Source organism: Gymnodraco acuticeps, unplaced genomic scaffold, assembly GCF_902827175.1.
Source record: "Gymnodraco acuticeps unplaced genomic scaffold, fGymAcu1.1, whole genome shotgun sequence".
NCBI lineage: Eukaryota > Metazoa > Chordata > Actinopteri > Perciformes > Bathydraconidae > Gymnodraco > Gymnodraco acuticeps.
Genome location: NW_022990559.1, coordinates 1 through 12,371, shown reverse-complemented (window position 1 = coordinate 12,371; position 12,371 = coordinate 1). Strand labels below are relative to the sequence as shown.

Here is a 12,371-nt window from a genome sequence, read left to right as displayed (position 1 = left end):
AAGATATTTAACTAATAAACAATAAATCCAATGTTGTTGGAAAAGTAATAATGCTGCATGTGTACGTTTTTGTTCAAATATAGCAAGTGTTATCGTGTTATGTGTTCCTGATATCGTGCAGCCCTAATATTAAGGCCTTATTGTCACATGCACAATAACTACAGTGCAGTTTTGGGCAATGAACATGTTAAGTCTCAGGCCCCTCTAAAATAAAGGATATTTAAGACATATAAATAAATAATTACTTTTACTGAACTACTACATAACTGTATTACATGGTTATATAAATAGTTTGAATGATTCATGACTGACAGAAGCTTGTGTTTACACTGACCTGTTATACTCATATCTTTGTAACTTCAGTAAACCTCACAATTCCCCTTCTGGTTTCATGCATCACAGTTCAGTAAACTGAGTAAAATATGAACCAGGGTAACCATTATAATAACTTAGGATTGTAACTCTTTAGAAAAGGTGTAGGTGGCTCTTAAAAGAGCCGTTGTGTGACTTTGGGCTGGTCTCAGCGGATGCAGCGGGCCAGCTGGATGTTCCCCCCCGGGGATCGCAGGCTGAAAGGTTTGGGAACCCCTGGCTTAGTCAACGGTGAGGGTGCTGGCTACTTCCTTTATCAGGGGATTTTGCAGGTTCACCAAGGCACAGCAAAGCTGTACCAGCACATCTGCAGTGTTCCTGAGGTGGCAAGGAATCAGGTCCAGAATCCTGAACTCCTTTAGTCTGGCATTTTCCCTCTCCACATGGACCCTGTTCTTGGCTATTTCCCTGGTAGCTCTCACCTCACTCTCTGTGAACTTACCCTTGTTCAGGAAAGGGGGAATGTTCACAATCACACCCGCAGGCACAATATCAGATATTAAGAAGCCCTTGTCTGCCAGGATAAGGTCGCCAGCCACTAAATGTTCCAGAATGCCTGAATGCTGCATAATGGCCTTATCAGACACAGAGCCCGGGAAGAGTTGGCTGCAGAAGTTGATGACTCCATTTGGGGCCACAGAGATGAGCACTTTGAAGGAGTGCATCCCTCTGTAGGTGGAGTATGTCAGCTTGGCTTGGTCCATCTGACTTGGGGCGGCCACGTGGATGTCGGTGCAGTCGACAATCATTCTGCAGTTGAAGGCAGAGGACTGGAAAGCAGCAGGCATGCTGTTTTGTTTTTTTTGCCTACTGGGCACAGTGGACATCATTTTTTTGAACAGCAACCTGTGGAGCAGATGGACCATGGTGTTCACCACATTACCCACTGTTGCGGTACTGCAGTGGAACAGCTGTGCAAGGTGCAGGTGAGGATAATTCTGCCGGATCTTCATCATGGCCATGAAGACCTGGTCTGCCAGCAGGATGCCCTCCACTTTCCATCCAGCGAAATAGACAATGGAGCCCTCAAAGCGCTCCACCAACCCCGCCACCCTTTTAAACATGGCCTGATCAGGAAGCCCTGTTTCCATACGGATTACATCATCAGGTAAGCCTGCTGCTGAATATTTGGCCATTCGCATCCAAGTATCCCCTGCCAGGTCTGCGGAACAACTGGACTGCACACTGGAGGGTCCAGGTTCGGTGTCTGCGGACTGCACGTTGGAGAATTTGGGGTCAGTTTCTGCAGACTCTGGCCCTTTGCTGTAGCTGTGGTCGCTGGACTGATTAACCGCTAAGCTCCCTTTCTCTTTGGTCCACTCAAATACAGTTGGCCCTTTCTCTTTTCCATGAGGAAAATGGCAGCTGCATATTCGGCTTTTCTCATCTGGCTCCCTGTCTGCTCGTCTACAATGAGAAAATTATATAATTCATTACTAACAATCATTTAAACCTGCCAAATAGCCCCCCTACCCATAGTTTAAACAGTCTGCACTCTTGTATTTATATTGTGAAGCACTTGTAACATTCAGCTTGTATGTGTTTTAGTTGAACCCTAAGTAAGACAGAGCTCTTAAGGCCAAACAGTGTGTTTGGCCTTTTAAGTGTGACACATATGTAGGGATAAATGCTTCACCTGACCACTGTTACTAAATAAAAAAGGTTTTCTGCATCGTCCGTCATTTTTTCCAAATAATTACCAATATTTCACAAATTCTTCGTGTCAATTTAAGAGCACAGCTGTATGTTGACTATGTCAACTTTGCTTGGTTCATCTTACTGGGGGGCAGCTACATGGATGTCGGTGCAGTCCACAATCATTTTGCAGTTGAAGGCAGAATTAATTTATTATTGACTCAGAATGAAGCACAACTTCATGTCATACAATACATTGACTTCATTTGTAATTGTGTAAACAAATAAAGCATTGATTAGCAAGCAGGACCTGCAGGAACAGAGAACGGTGATGGGTGGAGCTGGGAAGAGAGAAGAATAAAGAAAACAGATCAACTTTATTATCGGATATTAAAAATTAAATTTTCAAAACAAGTTGCCGCTCCTACAGTTTTCTAGTATGTAAAGATGATTTCACCTGACCTATGCAAAATATCACACTCAATACATGTGTGTCTCTGGGGGGTGCAATGTGCCTTTGATATATATAAATAATATACCATAACCAAATACGTACATGTATATGTGCATGTTCCTCAACGTCTCAGCAGTTACAGGTGAGGTAAATAAAATAAAAGAGAAAAAGGTCAGTAACAACACTTGAAAGTAACAACACTTTGAATAATTATCTCTTCTAATAATTTTCTCTCAGTAAGCACACAACTACTGTCTTTCCAACAAACAGATTGACTCACCCTTACTGTCATCACAATGAAACACGTCCAGAAGAATGTCATGCAAAGCTACCTGCCTGCCTGCCTGCGACTCTCCCTGACTGCTTCCTTAGCACCCGGTGGATGGCGCAGTAGGCTACGCTTCAAATGTTTCACGAAATACTTACCATCATGACTACTCTTACTGTTTAAAATGTTGGTTTACTTCATGTAATAAAATAATAACTTCATGGTAAGGCTACTAAAAATGACAAGGCTAAGTAAAGTAATGCTAACTAACGTGCTCGCTACTCGTCGCTACTAGCTAGGTAGCTAACTTGACTATGCACATGAACATGCACAACATGTATATTACCTATGATATTACCTGATATGTCTGATCCAGCGACTCCTGGTCCTTTCATCAGACGGGAATCGATAGAAGGAGCAAGTGGTATGATCACTTGTATGACTACAACCTGGTACAAAGCACACAGGCATCTTGTAAAAGTGAATTTATTTTAAGCGATCTATAATTTATTGAAGGGAATAAATCAGTTATGAGATCTTCTTCTTCTTCGCTTTAATTACGAGTCTTATTATAAATCACCGAGCATCCCTGTGACATCACTTACGCGACCCAGAATGGGATTTGGGATTTATAGTCTTTGTAGTAGCGTATTTTTCATAGTCTTATATTTCAGCAGTTTTACGACAAAATGTGACTTTTTTGACATGGAAATGATTGTTTAAGATTGACAAACATCATATGTGTAGTTCGTGGCACAATTCAAACGGGATCAAAAGATACGTGTTCTCTCTCCATTGAATTCAATGTACATTTTTCGCTTCCGGGGTCCCATGGTCCGGAAGTAGATGGGCGTGACTTCGCCTCTCCATAAGTAGCTTGCGCCACGACGCATGCGCCATTCAAAATAAGCACCTCTTCTCGCTTCACCATAGTAAGGAGGGCCGTCTGGTGAGACATCTCACTTCATGTTACTCTGAGAACTGGGGTTACGTAAGTAACCTATAGTTCTCATTCATAACACTCCGTTCGATGTCTCACTATGGGAAATTGTAGCTCCCGTATTGTCAGACGAGCTTATCTCGAAAATCACCAAACCAACCAGAACTTAACAGGCAGAGCTCTGACTCAACCAGGTGCCCAGCACTGCTTGAGTCACACTGGGAGCAGAACGTCCAGCCTGTTAAGAGGCGGACAAAAGTGAGCGGCGAGGACCAGCTCGCCGCTGCACCAATGTCTTGGATGGGAGACATCCTGGACAGAGCCCAGGATGCAGCCAGACCCTGAGTTGAAAGAGCTCGCGGACCCGAGGGTGCCTGCGAACTCTGACTCGTATGAGCCCCAAAGCAATTGCTTCCACAAACCAGTTTGCTTAGTAACAGGCTTGCCCTTATAAGGGTTAGCCCAGGACACAAGGGGTTGGTCATTATGACAAAGCACCCTTGATCTGTCCCTGTACGTGCGTAAATCACGGGCTGGACACGGCAAATCCGGCCGCTGTTCCCCGGAGGAATACAGTGGCGGGGAGGATGCCTCAATGTCAAATGTGGTACCTGAACCAACCGCCTTAAGATAAAGGCATGGTTGGGCTTCAACCACACTCTGTTTGCCCTGGGGCGAACTGAGTGCATGAAGACTGTACAGATAGTGCATGAGTGCCACTGGCTCGCTCGGCAGCTGCCAGGGTCAGCTTCATGTCACACTGTATTCAGATTGTACCACTCACGGGCCAGGCCCATAGAGCCAAGCGCTCTGGGTGTGGGTGAAAGATCGCCCCCCCCCCCCGCTTGGGACAGTATGTCCCTGCGTAGTGGGAGCTGCCATGGCTGCCCGCACAGCAGCTGATATATCTCCGCTAGCCAGTACATAGCTGGCCAGTGCGGAGCTATCAGGATAAGTGTGTGGCGTTGCTCTCTCACTCTGGCCAGAGTTGGGGGTATCAGAGCCAGGGGTGGGAACGCGTACAGAAGGCCCGGGGGCCAATTGTGCGCGAGTGCATCCACGCCTAACGGTGCATTTAGATCGCGCATCGAAAAGCACAGCTGACACTGAGCGTTGTCTTTCGATGCGAACAGATCCACCGCGGCTCTGCCGTAACGCACCCACAGCTGGCTCACAATCCTTGGATGTAGAGTCCAGTCTGCATAAAGTGGTATACCTCTGGACAGTAGATCTGCCCCGAGGTTCATCACTCCCGGTACGTGCGTCGCTCTCAGAGAGAGGAGACGTCTACCGCTCCATAGGATCAGTTTGCGCGCCAGTGTGTGTAACTGGAGAGAACGCAAACCCCCTTGGCGGTTAATATACGATATTGTGGTCGTATTGTCTGTCCTCACAAGGACGTGATGTCCCCTGAGGAAAGGCAGAAAGCGTTTTAGGGTGAGAAACACCGCTAAAAGCTCCAGGTAATTTATGTGCGCCCGCTGGAGGTCTCTGCTCCAGAGACCCCTCACCGGGCGACCTTCATAAATACCTCCCCAACCTGTCAGACATGCGTCCGTGGTGACCACTTTCCGTGAAAGGACAGCACCCATAGGCACACCTCGTACTAGAAAAGTCGGGTGCAGCCAGTGGCGCAGTGCCATTACGCATTTCACAGTAACCATCACTCTTATGTGATGGGTTTAGTTTTAGGGCGGCCACCCAGCGCTGAAACTCCCTCATGTGTAAGCGTCCCAGTCGTACGACCAGGATGGCTGACGCCATGAGCCCCAGCAATCGCAGGCATGATCTGAAGAGAACATGTTTGCGCAGCTGGAAAAGAGCGAGACAAGCTCTGAAAGCTTTTGATTGATTGATTGATTGAAAAGTTTATTAACAGCTTGTATATTGGGTACAGTACAGTACAGCTCAAAACATACAATTGTTAAGGGGATGCAGACCAGAGAAAGACTTTCGTCTTGTTTACATCAGGGTCCCCCATTTCCAATTCATCATGTCATTTAAGACATATAAGACATATTTAACATACAGATGGCTTATTTACAATTTACATACAGGTGGTTTTTTACATACAGATTGCTTATTTACAATTTTCATTTTAGATTTCGTTCTAATACATCCTAACCGGACATTTAAGACATACCAAGTCTACAGATATACAGTTAGTAACAGAGTCTAAAATGCGAGTATATACATAGATGGGGGGGGGGGGGAAGTTGTCCATTGAACGACAGGTTGAGATTTGTACCATTACCGGGGCCAGTTTTGCAATGCTCTCCCCCGAAGGTGTTCTTTAAGAGAAGTTTTGAAGGTAAGTATAGTTTCACTCTATCCGCTGACAAGCGAGCTGAAAAGGGCACCGAGTTCAGGTGTAAACCCAGGAAGAGTATAGTCTGCGCGGGGCACAACATGCTCTTCTCTGTGTTTATTATGAAACCCAGGTTGAGCAGGTGCTTTACGAGGACATTTGTCTGCGTAACAGCCTCCTGCTCCGACTGTGCGAGAAGCAGCCAGTCGTCCAGGTAGGTCGCCAGGCGAATACCCTGTTGTCTTAACGGGGCTATCGCGGCTTCCGTACATCGTACAAACACCCTTGGACTGAGAGACAGACCGAAGGGGAGTACTCTGTATTCATAACAGATCCCCTGAAATGCGAATCTCAGATATTTCCTGTGTGGGTAATATACTGGGATGTGAAAATACGCATCTTTCAGGTCGACTGATGTAAACCAGTCGTCTTGTCGCACGAGCCGCAGCAGAGATGTGTGAGTGAGCATTCTGAACTTATATCTTTTTAGATATTTGTTCAGAGCCCTCAAATCAAGTATTGGCCGAATTCCGTTACCTCCCCGTTTGGGAACGAGGAAGTACTTGGAATAGAAGCCGCCCTGACTCTGCTCGGCGGGTACAATAGATATAGCCCTCTTTTCTAGGAGAGAGAGAATCTCTCTCTCCAGAATATGGCTGACTCTCCTCGGGCCTGCGAATGCAGAATGCCCGAGAAGCGAGGGGGGGTGACAGCGAATTGGAGTCTGTAGCCCCGTGTTACTGTCTTGAAAACCCAAGCAGATGATGTGAGCATCTTCCACTGCATGCTCCTCAGAGCCAGTGGAGATGTCACGTCTCTTCCCCTCTGAGTCTCTATTTGTTGTGTTATGGGGCCCTCTAGTGTCTGAACACAGTGGTGCCCCTTTTCGACAATCCCCACCGACACTGCGCATGCGCATGACGGTGGTGCCTTCACAACCCCAGCCGGCACTGCGCATGCGCGTGGCGGTGGTGCCTTTAAAGCCCCAGCTGGCACTGCGCATGGCGTGACGGTGGTGCCTTCACAGACCCGCCTGTAATCCGCCTTTTGAGAGATGCCGTAGCTGCTCTCAGAAGGGGAACAGTTGACGGGCTGTTTATTGGTTTTATTGTTTTTCTTATCATTTTTTTGAGCTGCGCCCTCGGCCTGAAGCCTGGATGCGTCAGCGGCAAATGTTTTATGACAGAAAAATCAACAAATTTGTGAGATGTGTTTGTGCGGACTTGAGGATGGTGTTGAGGCATCTCTCGAGGCGGCGGGAACACATTTAGAGCTGGGGAACCGTGGACTTCCAGCTCTGTCACAGAGGGGAGAAGGAGGGGCTGTCACGCCGCTCGCTTCTTCTTCCTCGACTGCTGGCCGAAATTCTGGGTTGGCTGCGCCTGAGCTGCAGCCGGAACCGGAGATTTTCTAGGCCAGCTCGCCCTCGTCTCCAGCCTGGGCTGGGGATTCGGGGCGGGCTGCGACCTCTGCGTTTTCGGTGTTTTAAACCGAGCAGGGTTCGAGGCAGCTTGGGCGAAGGACTGCTGCTGCGAAGGCAGCGGCTGGACCCTTCGAGGGAGGCAGAGGTGGAGTGCCTCGTCCTCCTTCTTTTTCGACTCACACCTCCTTTGCATGGAAGCAAGAGCGGAGCCGAACATTCCCTCGGGAACGATGGGCATATCCAGCACATCCTCCTTTTCCCGGTCTGGGAGGTTGGTGAGGTTGAGCCATCTCGCTCTTTCCTGCACCACCATGATCCCCATTGCCTTGCCCGTGGCCTGGACGGCGCAGCGTTGGACACAAAGACAAATGTCTGTGACCGCTGCCATCTCGTCCAGAGTGGCTGCCCCCGGGTTACCCGACAGGTCCTCGCAGAGCTCCGCTTGGTAAGCGGTTAGCAGCGAGGACACATTCAGGGCCCTGGCGGACAACGCTGCGGCTTTGTAGGACCGTTCAGTCATTGTCGACTGAAATCGGTCCGACTTTGCCGGCAGCGTGGGGTTCCTGCTTGGTGACGGGCCCATCCTCGGTAGGAGGTGGGCCGCTACCAGCGGTTCCATGGGCGGTATGCGGAGCAGGCCGAGCTTCTCCATTCCGTCACAGTCTAGGGAGGAGGCACCCTGGATTGGGACCTTGTTGCTGAAGGGCCGGTCTCTCCACGAGATCGACACCTCATCCAACATCTCCGGGAAGACCGGAAGGAGTTGCCTCTTTGTCCGCGCTGCTTGGGGAAAATGTTTCCCTTCGTAGCGGGACCCGGAGGTCTCCTTGGCCATTTCAGGCCACGGGATGTCGAGTCTGGCCGCGGGGCGTTTACACACGGCCTGCAGGTCCATGCTCAGACAGGGCGAAGCTGGTGTGCTATCGCCCGGGAGAGCAGCCCTCGCTCCAGGCTTTGCAGCCTGAGCCGATGACATGAAGATGTCCTCTTCATGTTCATCCGACTCGGACAGGAGGAACACCGAGGCGTCCTCTTCGTCCTCATCGTAGTCCAGCTCGAGGACATCCTCCGTGGGTGAGACCATGGTGAGGTCTAACCGGGAGCCCCAGCTCGGTAAAGCGTGGGGTCCCGTTCCCGCGTGTCTTGCCGTCACCGGGTCCCGGCCTGCCAGGGCGCGAGATTCCGGTTCTGCAGCCAGTGTCCCCCCCTAAGACTGTGATTTTGAGCCAGATGTTTGCTTGTTAGAAGTCTAACAGTTAACAATTTACACCAAACACGTACAGTAGTACAGCTGAGCCCGATGGGAATGTCATTATATTGTTTACATTACAAGTCACTTGTTAGACGCTTTTATCCAAAGTGACTTACATACTCTATACTGTGGGCAATCCCCACAGGAGCAATTTGGGGTGAAGTGTCTTGCCCAGGGACACAACGACATGCTGACTGCAGTGGGGTTTGAACCTGTGACCCCCTGATCTGAACACCAAATGTGTGATACCATAATGACCTAAGCCCTGGTATGTATAGGAAGGTCCGTGAAATAACAGACAGTAGATAAGGTCAAACGTGCTGAAAGAGCTGATACAAAGAATTCAATTTTTAAATAATTAAAAAACCAGTATGCATTCAGCACAATTTGTTGTTACTTAGTACACGATACATCCGAGTAACCCTGACATACTGTACTGTGTGTGAAAGGTGATGAGGTCTCAAGGTCTGTTGCTATGTAATTATTAACTTCTCAACATATAATTATTCATTTACATATTAAATACATTAATTGGCACATTGGCAAAGTACATACCATGGAGTCAAGAGTACGATGAATCACGAAAAGGAATTGCAAGTACACTGTAAATGGACCAGTCAAAGCAACCGCATATATAGCTTCCAGCTGTAGGGCAAAAGCACTTATATATATATATATATTTTTTTTTTATTCATTTCTTGCATAAAAACATTGCACTACATTATAATTTATGGGTGTAATGGGTGGTTACGACACCATGTGAAAATCTAATTTTGTATGATGGATGATGATAACAACCATCCACCACCCTATAACCAGCATCAATCAAAAATGACTGTAATCATCATTATAATGTATGCAGAGAAAGTATGGTGTTAACTACTTCAGTGCTGAGACATCATTTAATCCTCTTCTCCTCATCCTTGAGTATTTTCGTCTCCGTTGCAGACGCTGACACGCTGCCGTCGCTCTTATTGTGTGACTGAGTGTTTTCAAGTAAGCAAGTGCAATCCGAGGCATTATCGAGGCCTGGACCGGCTTTGGCTGACACTTGTAGTGCGATTCAGCGCCATCTTTCCTGCATCTAATCTCTTTGTCACCTCCGTAGCCGAAGCGGCCAGATCTCGCTCCATTCTGCAAGGCTGGTAACTCAATTAACTTGTTCCTTATCAACCCACGGCCTCCTTCTCAATGCCTTTCGTCATTCAGCGGAGTAAAGGGGATCAGAAAGAGTACACAGTTTACACTCAATAATATAAAAGCTGTTTATTAAAAAAACTCTAAAGCTTCCATTATATCACACATTAATTAATTTCGCATAGCTAACATTCATCGAGAACATAGCAGTTGGAGGTTTTCATAGGTTATCGCTACAAACAACACATCTCATACCGTGTGGGAAACTTTTGTCAACACTTTTAATTCCAGCTGTAATTGCAATGCCGCTGAATACCTTGCCACAGCACATGGAGGGTATAATTGAGACTACCTGTTCTGATGCCGGTTACTATCATACTGAAAACACCATGCTGCAGCTTTCAGTTGTGAGGTATGAATGTTTAAAACCTCAGCGAGGCATCAGAGCCTGCACTCGTGGATTTATTCCAGCCACCATCAGGAGACTTGTAGTGCATTTACACTTCTTAGGAATAAGCTACCTCCAGGTGTTCTCTTCCCTACCAAAGTACAGACCTGTTGACATCCTTCCCCTTTATTTTTTCTGTCGTGTTTGTCCTTGAACGCACTTCAGAACTTTGTCGGTTTGTACCTACATTAAAGAAATCATGCTTCATGGTATTTGATGCACCTGGTTTGCAAATGCCAGAGCATTTACAAGAGCAGGAACTAATCATTTGAACTCGTCATTGAAAAGCACTTGAAATGTGAAGTATTATAACTGTTATGTTAAACATTGCTTCACGGGGGGTGTAAGGTTGGATTCTAGTGAGAGTGGATTCAGAGTCAGGACGCATATATGAAATTTCAAAGCAACAATGAGCTGAACTCTAGGCAACCCAAAGAAAACATCTTTACAATGTCTGTGTGTTTAATATGGATTATAGGGAATAGCTTTACGATGATACACCAAGCACACAAAGGGAATAAACACAGATATTTACAGTATAGTACAGGGAGTTAACAAATATGTTATTACTATGCAGAATCTAGGGTGCATTTACACATGGGTTACCATTATCAGAAAAAACTTTTATCACAATTACTACTTAATATAAATCCTGAATAATATATGTTTGAATATAGAACTGTATCCGAAATCACAGTTTATGTATTACTACAGTGCAGGGGTGTCAAACTCAATTTCATCACGGGCCACATTCGCTTAATGGTGGCACTCAAAGGGCCAGTTGTAACTTTAAGACCATAACAAAATACATATATAAATATATATATATATATATATATATATAATAATGTATTATATGACAACATTTTGAAAAAAAAGTAATATTTTGAAAACAAAAGTCTGAGAAAAGGGCAGATTCTGAGATTTATTGTGCTCCATGTATCGGCAACGTGCTTCTGTAAATCGCCATGTACTGTAACCGTATAATAAACATATTATATTCTTTGCAAGCTCTTGTGGGGTCACATAAAATGTAGTCCCGGGCCGGATTTTGCCCCCGGGCCTTGAGTTTGACACCCCTGACCTAGTGTATCAGTATGAATGTAACATACTCCAAGATCATCTTTAAAGGAACAACAAAACAAATGCAATATCCAAAGCATGCATGCATTCTTTTTATTGATATGTTGATTACAGTTATGCAACACTGCATCTGTCAGTGATTGTGGAAAATAAACCATTGTTTATTTAATATGTAGAAATTATTGAATGTGATGCTGACAGCCTCTGTTTTGTTGTCAAAAAACAATATTATCATTGAATGTCTTTAACACAATATGGTAGACATCCATTTGTGCAAAAGATCATACAGCGATACAAATAATGTAGGGTTGTGTTGCTCTCCCCTGCAATGAAGCACCAGCAGCTGCACCATTTGATGAAATCTAACGAGGAGTGGTCAGCCTTGAAGCCAGCAGCCATGTGTGACAGTCTCCCTCTTCTCTCTCTCCATCTCCCCCTATTGCATATTTCATCCTCACTCACCTTTTAGTCCTTATAGAGACTCCAAATGTCACTGATTTTTATCATGCCAACCCCCCAAAGCGCTCAAATGGACATTATAGCAGCAAAACAAATCATCCAACACTTCAAGAGCTACAGCACTACACCAAACACACCCATGGGAGGGCTGCACGACGTTTATGATCTATATCACAATTAGAAATCAAAGACCTCCCTTGGTGAAAAATGTCAGTTGGGTTTGAAAGAGTTCAAGTCTTTTTTCTCTGCCTGGTGTGGGAATAGATGGATAAAGGGTAAATGGCAATGATTCTTTCAAAAGGTTCTTGATGTCTCTCTTGACCTCATGAGATTGGTGGTGAGGGGTTACAGCGGTACATGTTCCTAATGATTTAATTACTGTTACTGTCTCGTAAACAGGGAGAAACAACAGCCAATTGGGACACTGGGAGAAGTTAATAACACTGAGGCTTAGGTTTGTAATTTCAGCCTGGTTGGTATTGGTGTATTTACAAATTTGACAATTTTATGAATTGCAATAGGCGCGTTCACACCGCAGTACTTTTCCCACTTTAGTTCATCAGAACTCTTTAATTCTGATGAACTAAGTACA

General features: G+C 45.9%; 1 protein-coding gene across 1 annotated transcript; it reads right to left on the bottom strand.

The window, feature by feature from the left end:
- Positions 1–593: 593 nt before the first annotated feature.
- Positions 594–2,348, bottom strand: LOC117553609 (the record flags this gene model as incomplete). The annotated part of the gene is made up of 2 exons (XM_034227622.1): positions 594–1,779; positions 2,318–2,348. Coding segments are annotated over 2 exons (1,217 nt in total), but the record flags the coding sequence as incomplete, so codon positions are not given.
- Positions 2,349–12,371: the final 10,023 nt, after the last annotated feature.